General features: G+C 37.3%; 1 protein-coding gene across 1 annotated transcript in view; it reads right to left on the bottom strand.

Annotated features, from left to right (window-relative positions):
* Nucleotides 1–22,296, bottom strand: part of LOC131056780 (uncharacterized) — a 136,246-nt gene that overhangs the window by 82,203 nt on the left and 31,747 nt on the right. The window contains exons 4-6 of the mRNA XM_057991044.2: nucleotides 8,927–8,997; nucleotides 1,835–2,176; nucleotides 1,564–1,711 (exon numbers count right to left, since the gene is read on the bottom strand). Coding sequence (XP_057847027.2) covers nucleotides 1,564–1,711; nucleotides 1,835–2,176; nucleotides 8,927–8,997 — 561 coding nt within the window. The remainder of the gene's footprint in view (nucleotides 1–1,563; nucleotides 1,712–1,834; nucleotides 2,177–8,926; nucleotides 8,998–22,296) is intronic.

The following is a 22,296-nucleotide window of genomic DNA, read 5'->3' as shown; positions in this document are numbered from 1 at the left end:
GCTTGTGAGGCAGTTTGGCTTCGAAGGATGCTTTCAGACATCCACATGTCTCAAGCAGGTCCTACATCCCTCTTCTGTGACAATCAAGGGGTGCTCAAACTCGCCAAAAATCAAGTCTTCCATGAGCGTACCAAGCATGTTGAGCTTCATCGTCACTTCATCCGCAAGCTTGTTGAAGATGGATCCGTGGATTTGCAATATGTTCTTACCAAGGATCAGACTGCAAATAGCCTCACCAAGTCTTTGAATCCGGATAAGTTTGTTAAGTTCAGATGGCAACTTGGTGTAGTAGACAATTTAACCATTAAGGGGGGTATTAGATGTTTCTAATTTTGCTTCTGTTATCGATTATTTCATAATGGAAACATTGATCTTGTAACTCTATAAATGGTCATTTGATCATTCATTTAATTCATTCAATTATTTTACCAATGTGTAATATGCAAGTGATCCTTGGCTCCTATGGGGTTGATCAACAATTTTTATAATTTTTGGAGGCGTCACCCGATGTGCAAGAGGATGCCAAAGCAGAAATCCACAAAGACCAAGGGAAAGAGACACCCCAAAACAATTCCACTACCACCCCAAACCCACCACTTTTAAAAAAACAAGTTGATAATCAGAAATGTAAGTTAAAAATTACACATTTCTTCAGCTCAATTTAAGCTTTCTAGTCATACTCTTTCTTGGTTGAAGTGATTTCAAGAAATCAATCCTCTTAATTCTATAAATCCTCTACCATGGTTGTCATTTGCTGACCATTCTTCCAATTCTTGGGATGTAAATCTCAATGTAATTTCACAAGTAAAAGAGTAAACAAAAAATAACAGATTACTTCTGCCCATTTTGAGCTTTCTAGCCATGCTCTTACTAGGTGGAAAATTTATATTTCTTGCAGAACGCAGGTGCTTCCAAGAAACTAATCATCTCAATTCTGCTCTTGACTATTGTTGCTATCTCTTACAATACATCTTATAAGTTGTGTACCTACATCTACCCTTGCAAGCCATATATTTTTATTCTAAGGTTTGAAGCAGAGTACTTCAAAGTGCTTTCTTTTATAAGAAAGGGATCTGGATGGCGGTTTGAGGTAGCCAAGTACATTGTGTTAAGGATGGGGCTTCTAGCTGAGCAAATAGTGCTAGGTTGTAAACATCTTCTGGGAGGTGGTTATCATTATAACATGGCAATAAGAAACAGGAGTGCTTCTAAGTTCTAACACTATAAATTGAACTATTAATAAAGGTGTGGGGAGGGTGGAGTGGCATTTGTAACACGAAAAAACTATGAGAAAAGTGCATCTTTTCTATGTCGCTTATTAAGATACAAGATCTTAGAATGGTTTTCATACAAGATTAGTTAAAAGACCTATTTCCTTCTTACTTTTAATTATGACATACTTCAAAGGATGAAATTACATTCATAACAATGAATAGTTTATTGTCTTTATATAAAATATCTGAGCAATATCAGTTGAACTGAAAATAATAAATGTCAAAAAAGAAACAGTTGGATGGTATTCCAGTCATAAAGGAGATTTTGTATACCAAAATAACTAATTACCTGGAAATGTAACAAAAGCCTGCCCTTTCATTCGACCCTGCTGCATAAGGCGGAAAAGTAATTTCTGTCCAGGATGTTGGAACCGAATAAACAACGAAACTAGATCTGTTTCTTTCACAACAGAGGACAGATTCTTGATGTAAAGGATCTGAAACATAGCAAATGCATCAGATGTTTAAAACAACAGAAAAAGATATACTACTTCAGCGTGGTGATAGTAAACTGGAGAAAAATCATAAAAGAATACACAAGTATTCCAGGTCACACTCACATGAGAAGGAAGACCAGGAGCATAATTTGAAAACTTGCCACCAGGTATCTCACGAATTGCATCTTCTGAAAGCTTATTTGACAAAATTTCTGTCTCTGAAATTAAGTCTGCAGTGAGATTATTGTCATTTGGCACTTCCATTTGTACTTTGTATTCTGATCCCTTTTCTTCTGAATTTCCAATCACAATCAGATCTTTACTAGTCTCTGATTTGTTGTCTTTGCACAACGCATGTTTTTCCTCCAAATATGTATGTAAATCAAGTACTTCAGGAGCAGGTCTAGAAAACACATCAATCACTGAACGTTTGCATTGATAAGGAGCTCTGTCACGGGCACGTTCCTGAACCAGAAAAGTATTACTTAACCTTTTTGAACAAGTAGAAACAATATAAGCTATGCACAAATGCAATTAAACCATACCAAGTCAATTCAACCTACTTTCTGTATGGAGAGATAGCTATGTTAAGAACATTTGGAGATTCATAGGTACCAGGATGGATTAATTTCCAAATCAGAATGAGATATTCAACCAACTTCAGGGATGGAAATGTATCAATAGGAGTCCAGGATCAAGTGGACATCCAGGTTGCTTACACCAAACAATGAGAAGATGGCCTCCAAACATGAGGAGAGAGTAGGTTGCATATCAATTGGTACTAGGACTACTACAACTAGAAACCTGATATTGGGGCTCAATGACCAGATTACTGGATGATTCATGTGAAGCATTGCTCATTGATCTGCCTTGTTGGATTCAATTAAAAGCGAGCAGTGAACAAAATTACATTGAGCACCTTGATTAACATATGCCCTTGTTGTGTGGCCAACAGTGAACAAATATACATTTGAGTTCAGCCACTTCAATTGCACATTCCATCTATCTTGAGCAACTTGACTAAAGTATTCTGTATTCAAGCCAGCTAAGTAGTTAACAAATCTATGTCGAGCAACTTGAATGTCCATAAACTGGGGAACCAATGTCACACTACAATCCATCAGCATATGCATTTAAATCAAGAAGTACTCTACTAGCTATCTCTGATCAAAGAAACATGCATATGGATATTCAACCCATAGATGCAGTGGAATACTACCCAAAATGCAGAAACAAGCATGCACATACCCACAATTGCACCACAAAATATATCTGGAAAATCCTCTAATGAGAATAGAACTCCAGGAACAGCGAGCTTTTGCTCCTCATGTCACTAATCCACAATGTACAGAAGTTTCACATAGCCTCAATGGGACTTAGAGTACCCAAAATGTACACTGCACTAAAGAAACATGACCTACAACAACTAACTTAAGATTTTACCAGCAATCCCAAACATGGACACTGCCGATAATGCCTCCATTGTCACACAAACAAAGATTTTAGGTATACTGACTGCACATGGTCCACCACGCACCCACAACCTGTACAAATTCAAGTGACTGTCAAGGGTAATAAAGGCTTCTCAAGCCATTACAACAAAGATATTCCAACATTCAAATCGCTGCTCTGTTATTCCCCACTCAAATGCATACCTCCATTAACCTCCTCTCATCTCCACACTATGCTGTCTCAAATATGGCCACCAATAAAACTGCCTTTTCTTTCTTCTTCATCTTCCCTTCTTAATTTTTCAGAAACCAAAATGGCATTCATTCTGCCTTCTATTCTTGTTGAATATGAATAATTAAAAGGAAGGTGAAAAGTCCCTTTCTTTGGCTGTTTTTTAGTGAATAATAGATCATTTTAAATCTTTAAAACAGCAGCTAAATGTTCTGCTGTGCTGCCGGTCAATTATCATGCAAAAACATTGGTTGTTTCAGTCCAAATGTATCCAATCATTGGCCAAAGGTCAAATATGGCCCGTGGGAGTATTCCCCTACCCAGATCAGAACTCAAGTACCATAGATTAAAAATAACCCAAAAAATCCGTCGAATCAAATTATTTCACAATAAAATTAAGCTCCCAAGTCACTCACTAAAAAACTCATGGGCAATCTTTAAAATCAAGAAGTGCCAAAAAAATCACCAAGAAATCGCAACTCCAACCTAAAAAACTCACCAATTTACAAGAAATTAATTAAAAGAGATAGCTAAGAATTTGATTTATTAGAATTTATTGCTTTCTTAGAATTTTTATATACTTAACTCTCTTTTATTAATTTTTTTGTTTTAAGATATCTTTATGATATCTTTTGGTTTTTTCTTTTCAACCTTCTGTTACTTGATCTCTTAATGATATCAAATTAAGATCATTAAGACATCTCTCTCTGTTTACTTACTTGTTTCTTTTAGTCTGCTATTGTTTGTCCTTATATTATTTTTCAGTAGCTTGTTATCCCATTGGTTTAGTTGTTGTTCATTGTTTTCCTTCTTTTTTCTTCATTTTCCTTTTTCTTGGTCTAGGTTTATCTCATTTCCTTTATTTTATGTTTTCTTTATTCTTATTTTAGTTACCATTTTTACATGATTTCAAAAAAAAAATTGTATTCTTTCTTAAACATTAGGGTTCCCTCTAGTCCTCCCACTCCTCTTTTTTTATTTTCTTTTTAATTTTTCAGCCTTGATATGTGTGCATCCTCTCTACCCCTCAGCTCTATTTATTCAATCTATGTCTGCAAGCTTTCACTTTTCACCTGCAGTTGTTCTCTCACATCCTGATGATGGATCACGGAGTGTGATCTGAAATGTTAATGCAAAAATTTATATACAGTTGAATCCAGAAATTTTCACACAATAATTATTTAATTACTTTTCCCTTTCCACTATCCTCTTAGCCTATGGGAAAATTATAGAATTAGGCTAAGGGTTCATTAGTGAGCTTACAGTTGAGAAGCAGAAATGACAGAATAGTGAAGATCACCAAGGATCACAAAACACCAAGAAGTAAGGAAGCCCCACACAAAACTAAAATATTTAATTATTTAATTAATTTTCCCTTTCTACTATCCTGTTACAGAATTGGGCTAATGGTTCATTTGTGAACTTACACTTGATAAGGGGAAATGCCAGAATGGTGAAGATCACCAAGGATGCCAAAACACCAAGAAGCAAGAAACCCCTACTTGTGACAAATAAGACAGAAATATTCTCTAAGAATTAGAGGGTCATGTGTTAGTGAAAATCGGTGCCTCTGATGGAGAGATTTGAATTCATCATCAAACCACTAGTTCATAGGGCATGATCTGCGGAGGCGACAAAGTCAAGGATAATGTAAATTTTGGGGACAACACTCAGTGGCAGCATCCCAACAGGTTTGACAATGGAGTTCATACATGGAATCAATGGTAGGAAGAGGGACGAAGTAGAAATCAGTAAAAAGAAGGGAGAGATTGGCAGAATAGTCAAGGGTACAATCACCAACAAAGTGGATAGTGATATGTCAAGTGATATGAGACGTAATGAGAGAGGGTGGGTGTAAGAGGTGAAAATTAGCAAGGGTGAAGGTCATCGTGGCATGATCAACAAGTGAAAACTGAGGCAAAATAAGCAAACCACGAATGTGAGGGATGAGAAACCTTAGGGCAAGGACACAATCCACAACACACCAAAACTATGAGAAAAACAAGTGAATCTATCAAAATCAATGAAGAACAAGAGTACATTGAGAATATGGAAGCTCTAAGACTCCTCTAATTGGAAAAGATGTCTCTCATCAATAATACTCTTGTCAACTATAATTGTTTGTAAATTAAACTCCTCCAGATCCATCTCATGAAGACATAGCTCATCCTCTACTAAATCATGAATGGTGTCTACTTGGTCACAATATGGGCATCAAAGTTTCCCAGAATAACAAGTGTTTGGAAATCTTTTGATAAAGTTCCAAGTAGGGGTTCCAGCTATGTGAATGACAAAAAGAGACAACGTAGTGGGGAAGAAATACACAACAATGAGAACATCCCGAATAGGAGGTGACCCCTAAACCTAGAGCCACATGTATTTGAGTGAGCATCAAAAGAAACCAATAAAACATTGCACCTGAGTTTATTCCAAATGAGGAAAGCAACCCTCCAAAACCATGAACACCACCAAAACTACAAATCTCACAATAAAAGACTAAGACCCAAAAAAACTAATCACATGAGGGAGAGCCTGTTCAAGTCCCTCATGAGACTCAATGAGGAAGATAGGATCATGGGAAGTAATAACATTTTGAACAGATCTTGAAGAAGAACATCCATTGCAATTCATACAAGTAATGGAGATGCCATCGCCGCCCACCAAGACTTGAGGACCATGTCATGGTCAAGATTTGGAGCATGACCATCCAAGAAGGGGAGGATCATGAATCACAATCTTGTAGTCCCTAATAACAGCCCACTTGTTTTCTCCTAGAAAAAACAACCTAAATGTAATATTTTGAAAGCTCTTCTAGGATCACGTGAGATATCAGTATAATTTTCTACGAAAGTGAAAAGTGTTCCATTTTTGCTTAAGTGCTTGCAATCCCGAATTGAATGACAAGGGTGTCGTCTGATACTATCCACACATTATTGAAGGAGGTATCATTCAACTCCAAAGATTCACACAAGAAAGTGTGACCTACCTATTAAAGATCAACTAGTTTAGGGAGGCCACACGCACAAAGGTTAGTACCTTGGTTGAACATGCTTTTTCTTCTTCAAACTTTGCTTGGATAGCCATTTCCACAATTGCAGGTGCTTTCTTCCCCTTAACAACTTGCATCCATGAAATTTGTTCAGCAACCTAATTTTTAATAATTGTGGTTTCTTGTAAAAGTTGCTTGTGTTGATTGGCTACCTCCAATTGCTCACTTTTTAAATTTTTGAAACCATCTCATTAAGTTGGACACATGGAGAATCAATTGGAGTACCTGTGATCTATTTGAGTTTATTAATCCTTGCTACCATATCAGCAATAATATTATCTTTCTCCTACAATTGTGCCTAGAACGATGACAAGAAGTTCTAGATTTCAAAACTTAAAGACTCAACTCCTTATACATGACTATAAATGCTACCATATTTTAGTTTGGGAGTCAATACCTAGTGATAACAAGGAGTTATACACTCATATCAGGGGTAGCACCATTCAACTCAGCTATATCTTTGAATCTATGTTTTTGGACCCTAGTTGTTGCACAAGCCCTTGCAATGTAACCCATGGAATCCAAAAACCTTAGGTCATGCATCCTTTGTGTTGAACACAATTTTGGACCACAAATTCTATGTATGCTAGACTACGTGCCATGCCCAGTGCATACGCATAAGCCACGAGCAAGTTTAACAAATTCAAAATGTTGGTCATTGATTCTACCCTTTTAGACAAGGTTTTTAGATCATGACTATAACAACTCTTTCTGCTATAAATCGCGAATTTAAAAGCTTTATCTACAAAGAAAATGTGACTAGAAATCATGATTTCAAACTCCAAATAATGGCATGAAAACCCTCATGACTGCAAATACCTAGTTTAAAAGCTTTGTAATCATCTACAAACAAAGCACAACCAAAAATTGCAATTTTACACAGACGGTAGGCTCAAAAAACGTAGCACGAAAACCTTCTAAATCTAGGAGCCTTGGAGAGAGAAAGACTTGTAGATAGAGATAGATAGCCCGAATGACAAAAAGATTGAGATCTTTTCAAAGATCTTGTCTTCACCTTGATAGTCCTCAAGAGATATTCACGCATTGATAGTACTTTGACCTTTCACCTCAACTCAATTTTTCATTATTTGACTATAGGTAAAGTAGTTCACAAGCACTCAAATTAATTTCTCGAGAACGTCTGGCCCTCAATTTTTGCTTTGCATTTATAAATTGAGTTGTTTGCTATATCTAACCCCTCAACCTTGAAACCCATTGAGAGCTCTCATTACCAATCCTACCTTCATTTTTTTGCTTTGCAAAACCAACTATCAAGTGATTCAACATCACTCGTCCCTCTCCCTTCCAATCAATATTTGCATGAAAACAATCATATCATGTATCCCATTGATACTGATCATGTAACATAACACATAGACAATAGATGGATTATGTATGTTGACTCGATTGCACTCTCGATCAACCCACTCTACTCTAATGTTGGCCACACTTGACCCTGACTTTAAAGGATAGGGGGTGAATGTCTTCCCTCAATTGTTATACCAAATGAATGGTCTGACAGCGGTCATCCCTCTCCCTCTATGTTATGTATCTTAAAGCAAAGGGAAGCCCCTCCTTTCCCATTAATAGCTCAACCTATCGGCTAAAAAGGTGGGCTCAAAGCAATGGTTACCAAATGAAAACTTGTTGATAGTATTTCACCTCTCTCCGAAACAAAAGGAATAGAGCTATTGTTAGAACTAAATACACTAGAGAGGAATTTTACTCACCCACCTCATGACCCTTTTCCAATGATACGAAACCAAACTAAGTATTCTTCATATTTCATCATATGTCATCATCAAATAGAAATAGGATGCTCAACAGAGCACTCTTCATATTGCATATGTAATAATCAAATCTAGATGCTACAGCTTTCCACCAGCTTGTTTAGGGAGAAATCCATCACTCACATTTGTTTCAAACCTATGTTTTTACTCATCACATGCACAAAGCAAGAAGTATAAGATATCCACCCATTTGGATATAAATTCTACCACTTCTAATGACAAATAGTTTCACTCCTTTGGCATGTATTAAAAATATTTACAAATAGCCTAATTCATTAAGATTATATTGGCTTTTCTAGAATATTTAGGCTTTACCTATCTTCAATTCATCCTTTTATTTATGTACTTTAGATATTTTTTACCCCATCTTGCTGTGTAACTAGCTGCACTTGTAAGTACCATGGACCTGCTTTGGTCATTCATGGTCATCAATGTAGTCTCTTTCTTTCTGCTTATTTTTTGTTAACTTCAAAACATATCTACACTGTCAGTTCAACATTGCATGGACTGTTTAGGATCCTGTGTAGATATCTATCTTTTTATAAGCTAGATTCTCAAGAGGTAACAGACACCTGCAAAAATCATAACAGGCTGAAAAATGACAAGCAGAATACGAATAAACAATTCTATGAAATAATAACTGATGTAACTGTATTTATAGATGTGATCTTTTCCAGTTATATTGTGTCATACCTGAGGTGTACTTCCCTTGCACAGCTCACTCAGCTCAACCTTATTCAATAATGGCTTACGGTACGCACTCTCTGTGCACCAGAACAAAAAGTTTGGTAACGTTTGTTAGATGAATCAACATGGTATACAAGTAAAGATACTTCCTTACAACAACAAGGAAAAACAATATTAAATGAATGGAATATCACTTAGGAATGTACTTGTCATCAACTAAATTCTGTTATTCAATATATATTCCTCAAAACACATATCTACTACTTATTAAATTTCCCTAGTTTTGCTTAAGAGACCATTTACCAAACAAAATATTGCAGCCACAAAAGCCATTCTAGCTTGTGATTTCATAAATTTTCTTTGCTGAACAACTCTGACTAGAGTGCAAATTGTAGGTTTAAAAAGATCCCTTTACAAACATCACACTGATAAATACTTCACTCTCCTTTTCAGAAAAACAAGAATTCCCTAGAGAGAGATATCAGCCATAATCCACAATTTGTATTGTCGCAACTTTCGTATAAATTTTGTTAAAACTTGCCTTCGTCAACATCAAGCACAATATTTTTACAACATTATCTTCAAACCTTGAGTTTAATCTGTGTGAGTGGTATTCTGATTCATTATATGATTAAGGGTCAAATAAAAATTGTGAATTTTCTACCTATCTTAATCTTTCAGTGAATAAACAGTAATCAAGAAAAACCTAGAGCTCAAAATACAAAGTGAAAAAACTATTACAAGTTTCATACATTAGCTATGTTGTGTCATGAAGCTTTAATTTGGCCATTATCATCATCTAAAGTTGAAGGTCTAAAATAGTCATTATCCTTGCTGTCTCAAAATTTAAATTTGGCCACACCATCATCTAATGTGTTAAAAAGACACTGAAGGTCTAAAACAGTCATTATCTTTGTGTTTGACTGTGGAGTTGTAATAAATGTAAAATAATATGCCCTTTCGAAGACTAAAAGGTCACTTAAATTTAAAATAATTTGTTCAAAGCATGAGTGAAAAAAAAAAAGTTTCATATACTCAATTTCTTGATTTTGTCTATCGTCTCATTAATAAATCTAAAATAAGCATTTCAGAAGACTAGTTACATTAAAATGGGACTTCTCAATTAGATTCTTTTTCAGCGAATAAAACAGTAATCAAGAAACACTGAGAGCTCAAAATACTAAGAGATTAAGAGGCAAGTGCCAAACATTTCAGAAGTTCCACATATTTCCTATGTTCTATATCAAATCTTAAACTTTGCTGTGTCATCTTGTGTTAAGAAGATTTCAAAGATCTAAAATAGTCACTTTCATTGATTGTGTGTGGTCGCATTAGTAAGTGTATAAACATATGCCTTCCAAAATGCTAAATGAAGATGAGATAAAAGATGAAAGATAATATTTATTGTATTTCTGATCCGTAGACTCCAAGGATATTCCATAGATAGTTTTAGCAATGTGATTTTTCCATTAATTACTTTGTTGCTCACTAGTTCTATGGTAAAATAGAGCAACATGGAGGGTTGAATTCATTAGAAATAGAGACATTCCCATTTTCCATAGCCATTATGTTTTTAGTTGTTAAAAATGTGTACCATCTTGGCCTAAACAAGTAATTTGAATAATAACAAACAGGTAAACAATAAAGAGATTATCCCTTGAGAGACACAATGTGGGGAAAACCTCAGTAAACAATTAACTATGAAAATCAATTTGTACAAAGCTTGTTCCCTCCTAGGCCTCTATAGAGCACTTGTCTTCTACCATTCTCACTTACACCTAATTGAATGATCTAAAGTGTCTAGATGATCTGAAAATCAGGTTTTGGTTACGATCAAAAGATAATTTTTTTTCAATTTCAAACAAGAAAGTTTGATGCCTTGAAATTCTTCACCTTGGGCGCATTTCTTCTCTTGGGAAGGAATTTTTTGAAATTAGCTTTGAATTCCACGTTCTGTTTTGTCCTTGGGCATTGGTTGAAGGTAGTGAAGGATTTCTTTGGAATTGACATTTTCCTTCTTGACCATGTTTCTGCATTTTCTACTTGTCCTGGAGCGCATTTGCTAGGGAATGGGGGAATTCTAGAAAAATAGACTTTTCTTCCTTGATGTCACTTTAGCATCCATTCCTTTCCTAGAGCACATTTTCTCCATGATAAAGGAACTTTTGATGTGGAGGAAAATTTCTCCTTAACCTCTTTTGGCACCCAACCTTGACCTTGATTCTACTTTGCCCCAGAGGAAGGAAATTCTTCATGCCTTAGCCAATTTTTCTGACCACTTGTCTACTTTTTCAACTTTCGAGATTTAGACTTGGATATTCAGGAATGCTCTACCTTCAATGTTCTAACCACTACCTGAGATGGACCTACAAAAAATAGGCTTACTAAAAATAGTAAGTACTTCAAAACATCAAATTAGGGCAAACCGGAACAGGGTGACACTTAATAAAAATAGAAACTGCTAAAAATAGTAAGATTGATTTTTCGCAAAATAAGGCCAATCTGGGACGCAGTTAAACTTACTAAAAATAGTAAGTGCTAAGAATTCGCTCAAATTTCATTGGTAGCTTCCTTGAAGGGTCCTGACTTCATTGCAACGTTCAGATTTCCCAAAACCTTAAGGAAAAGATTTCAAACCTAAGTTTGAAGAGAAAATCCCTAAAATAGACAAAACAGGTTCCAGACTTAGTCAATTTCGCTCTAAACACTTCCAAACTTGATCAAAGCTCATGGGGAGACCAAAGGGATTGCTGTGAAAAGACCCAAAGAAACAAAACCAAAAGACAAAGAGGACTTAAAAAGTAGGGGTTCCTGTTGTGACCAAATCACACATTGCCCCATCATAAATGGAGACCCCTCTTTGCTTTGTCGTAGTTTTGAATAAATTATCAAAGTCTCTTTTAAGATATCCCAGCATGAAGTGAGCTAGAGCAATCCACCTTCAAAAATCGAAAAATTGAAAAATTTGGCTAAGGCATGAAAATGAGTTTGTCGTTCTAGGCTAGAACACCATCCGTTCTAGACTAGAACATCAATCGTTCCAAGCTAGATCACTACTTGTTCAAGGCTAGAACTGCCCTATCTTATGACTTAGAACATTTATCCAATTGCATTAACAAGTCATTCTAGACTAGAAAAGGTCTCGTTCTAGACTAGAACACCAAATGTTCTAAGCTAGGGAGTGTTGGCGTGTATTTTGTACACTATCAAACACAGAATAAAATACCCAAGGGTACCTTATCCTCTCTTGAATAAAGCCTCTGATTGCTGAAGATATCGCGGAAAAGGATCAATCAGGATGACTTCAAGGTTCTTGTATGTAGGGTCTCTACATGTGGATAAGCACCAGTGGTCATTGTGAATGTTGTTTCATCAAAGGGCCTTACGTATCCGAATTGCAGGAACAAAATTTTCCTAAACTAACAAGTTCTCAAAAAAGATCAAAAGATAGGGTTTGCAAGAGATGAATTCTAATCTAATCCTAAGAATGACTCAATGTAGGCTAGACTTGGTAAGATTCTACCAATTTCAGTATTGCCAAGGAATAACAACTCTACTGAAATTGATGCGATCTTCTAAGGTGACTAATGATTTTTCAATTCATCAAGAATCATAGACACTACCATGAAGGTACATATCAATAGTTCAATAATGATTGAAGGTTTAAGCAATCCAAATATTTCGCACCTCCTTCCTTTCTCCTCAAATCACACTTGAAATAATGAATGAATGATGATTAAAATTGTTCAAAATACCTCCCATTATATAGGGCGCTCACTATTTCATCTCCCCATAGGCCGACTTGGCAAAACAGGCCAAAAAATAAATAAATTTGCAAAAACAAGAGGCCGACCTAATAAAATGGATAAAAATAATACCTCAAGCGCTCCTTTTTCAATTTTAATTTAATAAAACTTAATTTTAAATGCCTTTATAATTAAAATTTCGATTTTTTTGAGGCTAAAAATTAATTTATTAAATGTCATGCACCTTTATTAAATGCCAATTTAATTTAAATTTTTCAAATATTTCGAAGTTAATGATTTTGGCATTTCATGCGATTTGGAGGATGTCAACGTTGGGATATGGCAAAAATAAAGAATGCACATGTTAAGCGCTCTGGTCCCTTGGGGAGGGACGGGAGCACTTTTTCGTTTTTAGGCTAGGATTCTCAATTTTTGAAGTCAAACCTTTGTTCACCATGCTTTAGAAGTTCTTTCCTATCTCACACAACTTTGCCTTAGCATAATCTCGGAGGGAATTAGTTGTTTTCATAAAAAGTGCTCTGGTCCTTCAGTGAGGGACGGGAGCACTTTTGAGTCCATTGCATGAATTCTTGATCACATTAATCTTCAATTTACCCTCAAGGTGTAGAATATCATATTTCACTCCATCTTGAGCCTTGGTAATAAAAATATCCTTTCAAAATGCAAGGTAAATGGTCATGTTTGAAAAAAAGTGCTCTGGTCCTTCAGTGAGGGACAGGAGCACTTTTGCAAGTTGTCGTCAAAATTTGCAACTCTCGCATCTCAATTCCACTTCAAGGCATTTTAAACACTTTTTCAAACTTGCGCCTTGGCCTCAATTTGTCCAAAATTGGCGAGAAAGGCTAGATAACATGTTAAGTGCTCTGGTCCTTCAGTGAGGGACAGGAGCACTTTTTCAATTTCAAGCTTATCCGTCCTTTGCTAGCTTCCCAAATTATCTTCAATGGGCTAATCATGTCCTCTTCCATTCATTTCAATCACAAACTTGCCTGGGCCTTGCAAGAAATTTGGATTGCTTAAACCTTCAATCATTATTGAACTATTGATATGTACCTTCATGGTAGTGTCTATGATTCTTGATGAATTGAAAAATCATTAGTCACCTTAGAAGATCGCATCAATTTCAGTAGAGTTGTTATTCCTTGGCAATACTGAAATTGGTAGAATCTTACCAAGTCTAGCCTACATTGAGTCATTCTTAGGATTAGATTAGAATTCATCTCTTGCAAACCCTATCTTTTGATCTTTTTTGAGAACTTGTTAGTTTAGGAAAATTTTGTTCCTGCAATTCGGATACGTAAGGCCCCTTGATGAAACAGCATTCACAACGACCATTGGTGCTTATCCACACGTAGAGACCCTACATACAAGAACCTTGAAGTCATCCTGATTGATCCTTTTCCGCGATATCTTCAGCAATCAGAGGCTTTATTCAAGAGAGGATAAGGTACCCTTGGGTATTTTATTCTGTGTTTGATAGTGTACAAAATACACGTCAACAGAATTGGTGCTAGAAGGAGGCCTCTTGAACCACAATTCCGATGAATTGAAGGAACAGTACTATCTCGAAAATTTACAGAAAAGAAAAAAAAGAAGAAGAAGTACACACTTCAAGCATGATCATGAATCACGATGGTGTTGCCACATGAAGGATTGAATCAAGTAGTGCAACCTAATTTGGTTATTATTTCCTTGGAAATTTTGATTGTTTGTATGTTGGCCGTGGTTGACCCTTTGCATGCTTTGGAGTTGATTATTCTGATTCCTTAGATGAGTTACTTCGGTTGACAGCTTCTTGACTTGTTCAATCAACTCTTTCATTTCATCCTTTTCCTCCTGTGTTCTTGAGGAGTTGGTTGCGTTTTGCAAGTACATAGGTTGTGCTGGTGGGGCTTGTGAAAGTGGAACTCCGGGATGAAGCACCAACTAGTTTGCCGGCTGTACGCTAGAATATGTCGCTTGTGGAATAGGATTCATAACTAGAGTTTGGTTGGCCAATGCCATACCAACTACTTGCATTTGATTCGGTGCTACAATAGGTCCCATATGTAGTAGTGGCCTAGTAATATTTTGTCCCATGTGCTTACTGACTTCAATAGCCTTTGCATATGCTGCGTTTAGATCATTCGGGATAGGATGTGTCCTCACGAAGATGGTGGTAAGATGATCTAGGGCTCCATAATAGATTTCCCTTGGGTCAGCAATGAGGTAGGGATGTCGTAACATCGTGTATGCGCGGTGGAACCTATTGTTGAAAGAAGTGATGGGCTCATGTTCTCTCCTTCGGATTTCAACAAATTGTCTATACAGCTCAGCCGGCGTGGTTGGTATACCAAACTTAGCAATAAATGCATCCTTCATTGCATCCCAGGTCCTGATTGACCCCGTAGGCAAGTGAATGAACCAGAAGTACGCTTCTTCTCCCAATGAGTAGGGAAAAAGCCTACATGCTACATCTCCATATTCGATTCGTCTGTTACGAAGAAGGTCTTCGAACATCTTGTAATGTCCCCTTTTTAGCGCAACATGATATGGGGTGTCGTTAGCCTATTTTGACATGGTCCCGAAGGCTAACAAGGACATTGGTGGGATCCTGAGGTGTTTTGGCCTAGGTGTTTTCAGTTTCAGGCCAATCAGTGCTGCTTTGACAGGGTTTCTAGACACTTACTATTTTTAGTGTTTCCCTGGTTGGCATAATTATCAGTAAAAATGTTTGAAGGCGACAATGATTTAAAGAGATTATCAACAATGTTTTAATGTTTAACGATAAAGTGTAAAGTTAAATTAAATATTTAACTTTATCGTTATATTATAAGGTTGGGAATATAAAGTAATGTTTAAAATATTAAAAGTTCCCTTTAATGTGTACATTGTGGGAAATAATATTTTATTCTAAAATGTATTATCCCACATTCAGGAAATGAAGTGTTTTGCATCCAGGAAGAAGATATAAATGGAGGTTGAGAGCTCTCTTTTAGGGTATGCTGGGATGAGATTAATGTTATGCTGTTGGATTTCGTAGAGATCTGATTATTGGGCTTGGAGGACGGAATCCCTCTTTGCTAGCATTCTCTTCGCTGTTGAAAGACACAGTCAGGAGGATTAATGGTGTTTTCATTCAGGAAACACATTGAGCTTCATCTGGTGCTCTCGCATGAAGTTTTTACAGGGGTTTGAAAGTGCAGATTTGAAGATAGTGATTTTGCTACAATACCGCGTGAATAGTGTTTTTGCCACAGTACCGAGTGAATAGTGTTTTGCTACAGTACTGCGTGAATAGTGTTTTTGCCACAGTACCGAGTGAATAGTGTTTTTGCTACAGTAATGCGTGAATAGTGTTTTGCTACAGTGCCGCGTGAATAGTGTTTTGCTACAGTGTCGTGAATAGTGCAGCTACAGTGTGTGAACAGTGTTTCAGCAGGTTCTATACTTGTGGAGTTCAGGTTTGAATTTGTTTATTATCATATAGTCTGTAATGCTCTTCAGATCTGATTTGTATGCTTGAAGTTGGAATTAAATAAATACCATCAGCATTAATCTTCTTGTTTTTGGTATTTGATATGTCTGGTTGTTTTTATATTGAATAAACTTTGAAAGCTTTACAATAATATATCAGCTTATCCAATTTATCCTATTGCAAATCAAGAACCAAAAAAAATCCAGTAGTCAGCTTGCAAGCCAACTGTTTGACAAAATTACACTAAGTAAACAGGACATAACTTTAGTGCCGAACAGGGGGTGTCCATTACACATCTTGATATGATCCTCCGCTGTACGATTGAAATCACTGACATTGAACTTGGAACAAAAATGCTCTGGATTTTTTGGCATATCGTGATAGATTGCAAATTCCAATGGTGATGGGTTGTTGATCAGCCAAGTAGCGCCGTTAAGCACATGAGCAGGAGGAGGAGGAGGAGGAGCATTGTGAGCCATCATGCTTCCCAAAGTTTGAAAGCTTGACAAGAGACTTGATGAGTCGGCTTGGCCTGTTGGTTGAGAAATCGCCTTGATACTTGCTTGAATTGCCGCTTGTACTTGTTCTTGAAGAGACGGAGCTTGTGATGACTCAAGAGATTCTTCTAATGTGATGCCCCTAGCCGTCTGTCAGAGACTAGGAATAACTCCTGCTCCTACCAAAAGAAAAGTCACTCAGCTAGACAAGACAGAAGTTCCAGTCATGGGAGAATTGAACAATATCCACATGCAACTGGCTGCGGACCCAAGGGTTCAAAATTTCATAGACATATCAGTCATAGATATTCCTGATTCATATGGGATGCTTCTTGGTAGAGATTGGTCATGACAGTTGAATGGGTATGTGTCAACTGACTTTGCACATATGTGGCTACCATGGAGAGGAGTCCCAAACCAAATCAAAATCGACAACACTCCAAGATTAAGACTTATGATAACCGAGTATGGGGAAGACAATGAAGTCCTGTTCTTAGAATCAGATCTAGGGACATACAAACCTAAAGTGGGAGAGGTCCTGATGATACAAAACTTGCAAGACAAGGACGCTCAACAAGAGGTGATGGAATCTACAGAAATTGTTGTGGAAAGTGACCAAGGATCCGACCAAGAAGATGATGGAATGTTTGAGAATTTCAGAAAATTCGTACATAGAAACATACAACAAAGTATGCAACTTGGTAACTTGGTACAAAGTATGCAACTTGGTAACTTGGTAACTTGGTAACTGGTGTAGGATACATAATGCCGTCCATTCAGAACTATCCTGCGCTTTGTGCCAGACTGCATTGGAACAAGTATACAAAAGAGTCCCACAGACATTGATTATAGAAGAAATGGAACATTCAAGAGTTGAAAGCTTCTCAGAAGATGAAAGTCTATCTGACACATCAACCGAAGGCCAGGAGGACCAAGGAACGGAAGACCAAAAGAGTACAATATGGACATTAAGGTTCAATGGATCTAAGTCCAAACAAGGATCTGGAGCAGGCTATGAATTAATTAGCCCAACAGGAGAAACTTACCTTGCCGCTCATAGATTACAATTTCCTTGCACCAACAATGTAGCTGAATATGAATCCTTGATTCATGGGTTATTGCTAGCTATCAAAAAGAAAGCAAAAATACTGCAAGTGTATGGAGATTCGGAAATAGCCATAAGACAAATTAGAAGGCAGTATGTCTGCCATGACAAAAGGTTGACCAGATACCGAAATCGAGTTTGGGACCTCATCGAGAGTTTCGAGGCCTTCAACATCGAGTCTATATACAGGCATCAAAATCAAGTGGCTAATTCCCTTGCACAAGCCGCCAGCTCTTTAATACCATTAGCAATGGAAGGACTGAAGAAGTTCACAATAGAGCTAACCTCAGTACCTTCAATCCCGGACAATATCACCAATTTTCAGGTTTTCGAAGACGACAAGCACATACTAGATTTCTTGACCAACACAGATGTCTTCCTAGCTCAAATCATTGATGAAGAAGAAGTGGAGGGAGCAGAATTGGCACTAGAAGGAGGGCTCTTGAACCACAAATCCGATGAATTGAAGGAACAGTACTATCTCGAAAATTTACCGAAAAGAAAAAAAAGAAGAAGTACACATTTCAAGCATGATCATGAATCACGATGGTGTTGCCACATGAAGGATTGAATCAAGTAGTGCAACCTAATTTGGAGATAGGCAACATTAAAGAAGATATTGTTTCAGGATTGAATCACCTAGCGTGGAACGCAAGGAGAAGCGAAGCTGAGTATAATAGAGTGAGGATCATCTTGGAACAAGAAGAAGACAGAGTTGAAGAACACCGAAGGGCTGCCGCTAGAGAGCTTCGTAATCAAAGTAACTGGCAGTAATCTTGCAAGACAAATCTTCACACTGGATCGCATTGGTTCTTTCTCGCCCGAGAAACATCAAAGAATATTGAGGTCGACACCAGGCGTCAAAAATCTGGGCGAGCTTCAGTTTACTTCAAGGTCGAAGCGAGTCAAAAAAGAAGATACTCCTAAGGAATTTGAACTAAGATTAGAATTCATCTCTTGCAAACCCTATCTTTTAATCTTTTTTGAGAACTTGTTAGTTTAGGAAAATTCTGTTCCTGCAATTCGGATACGTAAGGCCCCTTGATGAAACGGCATTCACAACGACCACTGGTGCTTATCCACATGTAGAGACCCTACATACAAGAACCTTGAAGTCATCCTGATTGATCCTTTTCCGCAATATCTTCAACAATCAGAGGCTTTATTCAAGAGAGGATAAGGTACCCTTGGGTATTTTATTCTGTGTTTGATAGTGTACAAAATACACGTCAACAGGGAGCTATCCGTTCTAGACTAGAACACCACTCGTTCTAGGCTAGAACGCCTTGTCCTTTGACCAAACATACCTTGTCCTTTGACCAAACATACCTCGTCCTTTGACCAAGATGATCTATGGGTAGAGCAATCTTTCCTAGCAAGACAAATTCATCTTGGGATGAAAAAGAGGATAACGCCTTGCACTTCAAAGCGATGCAAGTCATTCAATGAGGTGCGATGAACAAGGAGATGATAGTATGCCCAATGCATGCAAGGCATAAGCATTTGATGGCCCCACCTTAAGACTTGAACTTCCATGATGTAGTTTGTATGGGCGTATTCAATGTGAGTTTTAAAACTCAAAGATGATTTCAAAACAATCAATGCTGTTAATGTCAATTGCTTCAGTCAGACTCCTTGCATGGCCGAGATAGCAAGTATAATTGTCTAATTGGCCTATCGGCCTTACACAATCATAGGTTCATATACTTGAAGCGGTTTATTTCAAACCGTTAATATTAATTATTATCATGCATAGGTTAAGTCAAACCGATTATCTTCATATCCCGCCACCCTTGGTTTAAGTCACGTCTCTTTGTAAAGTGGCCGACTATTGGTGAAAAGGCATCGCTCTTGTATATGTGTTAAGTGCTCTCCCTCATTTGGTTAAACGGATATATGAAGTGCTGCATTTATCTTAGATTCATTCTCAGTGCCTGCTATATCATTCTGCCATTACATATTGTTTGTGTCTTGTAACTCCCAGCCCGTGCATTCTCAGTCTATCTGCAGTTCGAATACTGTGACAATCATCAAGCAGATCGGAGTATATTATCAGCAAGTCGTGCATTATACTGTGCAAGCAATCCATGTGCATTCATCTTCAGCCGTGCACATTCATCTACAGTCCGTGGATTGTCTACAGTGGATAGTCCTTCACACATAGCCGATTTGATTGGCAGAGGCAAGCATTGTTCGTGCATCCTACAATAGTTCAGATTACATCTCCTTCAGTCTAGAGTGACTTGATCTATCTATAAGCTTCAAAGAGTGAAGTGATCTTGTAATAAGCATCTATATTCAATAAATATAATCTAAGACTTAATTGCTGGGTTTTTCACCTTCAAGAGGAAGGTTTTCCCAAGATATACACTACGCAATTGTGTGAATTCTTTGTCTATCTATTCTGATCACTAAACTTAACAAATGCGATCCGTCAAATAAAAATTGTCATACAAGAGGAAAGCATTTAAAAGCTGGTGACTTCAATTTAATTTGATCGATGCAAGTCATTTAATCTGATATAGCCAGTTGATCTCATATAATTCAAATTTTAAAGCTCTAGATGTAGGCTATAGATGATGATTACAATGCATTTAATGAATGATTGCAAGGCTATTCCATTTAATGATTCAAATTGCAAAAGTTGAAGCCGCTTCATGGGAATCGATTGTAATGCATTTAATATATGTTGCCTTGTGTTCTTGAGTTCGTTCTAAAGCATTTAATGAAAGATATGATTTGTGATCGATGCATTACTAAGATGCTTTCATTTAAAAAGTAAAGATAACTATACAATATTAAATGGGTGCAACCAATTCCAATCGCTAGGCATTTAATTATAATCACTAAGCTATCTGTGATGAGGTATTATGCTTTCAAGTGATTATAAGTTGTATCGATCATTTCATTTGATCAATACAACGTTGATATCGCAGTTAATTTTGCTAAGGCAGCGATTCCAGATTATCAAGTAAGCAAAGAATCGAATCACAGACATCTTTAACAGCGATAAGGAGTGAAACGAATTTCCTAAATCAGGGTGGCGATTTTGTAATTAGCCAGTTTCAACCAGGCACCAACCACAGCATAGTCATTTGCAAGGAACGATTTTTCACGTCACAGCAAATACATTTCTTTGACAGTGATCTTCAATGTGAAGATAAGAGACAATTATGTCAAGTGATGTTCTCAGCAAGTAAGGTTCCTTCATAGGCGAATACACCTGCCCACGAATTTTGGAGCTGCGACCTGATTTGGATCAGCATTCACTCCACAAAAATAGTGAATTCATCTCTGACAGACGCATTTCGATCTAATCACAGTTGTCCATGCTAATCACAGCGAATTAGTTCACTAGTACGGCGATTTTCATTTGAGAGTACAGCGGGTTCAAAGGCAAGGTTATTACATCATTTTGGGGTAATTTGGTCCACACAGTTGGCTGCCAGTTTGTTTTGATTAATTTGTAGGTCTGAGACAAATCAGATCTGTCATATCAGACCCTATTTTAGGAGCTGGTATACCTTGTTGTTAGTCAATTTTCATCTTTGAAGTATTTACTTAGAGCATTTTGATCATCTTTAAGCATACACAAGAACTAATTATTATCATAGATGATCATATCATATTTGGCTAAAGGTTAAAAATGCAGCTAGGGTTTGAATTTATGTTATCCATCTTAGGGTTATGCATCCTGGTTTAGGCGGTTAAGTTTTGTTTGTAAATCAATTATTATTTCACAAAACTAACTTAGACTACTCTCACAGGTGCGGGATGGCTGGAGCAAGGCAAGCCTTCATTAAGGAAGATTCAAAGAATATCATCATAGAGTCCAAAATCACATCACTTTGGGGCAATGTGGGCAATATCAACCTAGGCCAGATTGACATGAACAAGTTTCAAGGCCCATTGTACACCACCAAACCAACAGGATGCTCTCGAGCGATGATGGATAGCGGCATTGCGAATGCAGCAGGCTTCCCTTTAGCAGTGCAGTGCAACGAACTCATTGAGGAATGTGCTAAGCGTTATGATCCAAGCAAGAGAACGATAGTAACACCAGATGGAAGAGAGCTTGCCTACCTTTCCAAAGATGCAATCAGCGAGGCTTTCCATATTCCAGAATTCAACAACATGATGTATAAAGGCAAGGATGCCACAAAGGTGGTTTATGATGATGATCCCGACACATGCCAAGAGATAATCAACAAATATTGGGTACTAAAGCGTAGACCCCGTCAATCTAAGCTTTCGGGCAAGCTCCACAAGATTGACTTCAAGAAGTAGTTTGGAGATTTGATCACGCTCATTAGCCGACTCTTTGGGATTCCACAAGCCTTCCAGTTTGAGACATGGATGTTCTACTTCACGGATATCATTTCAACAGGAAAAGGGAGAATCAACTGGGCGAGAATTATCAGCAATAACATTGATGTACAGCTCAAGAGGCTAGAGCGGACAAGGACATTCTACATAGGCTCATATGTCATGTATTCACTTGCTAGGGCTTGTGAATACGTAGGATTAACATACAGAGGACCAATTGGTAA

The sequence above is a fragment of the Cryptomeria japonica genome, chromosome 1 (assembly GCF_030272615.1).
Source record: "Cryptomeria japonica chromosome 1, Sugi_1.0, whole genome shotgun sequence".
In the NCBI taxonomy this organism is placed as follows: domain Eukaryota; kingdom Viridiplantae; phylum Streptophyta; class Pinopsida; order Cupressales; family Cupressaceae; genus Cryptomeria; species Cryptomeria japonica.
The sequence above is the reverse complement of the archived record's forward strand: the minus strand, read 5'-3'. Positions and strand labels throughout refer to the sequence as shown.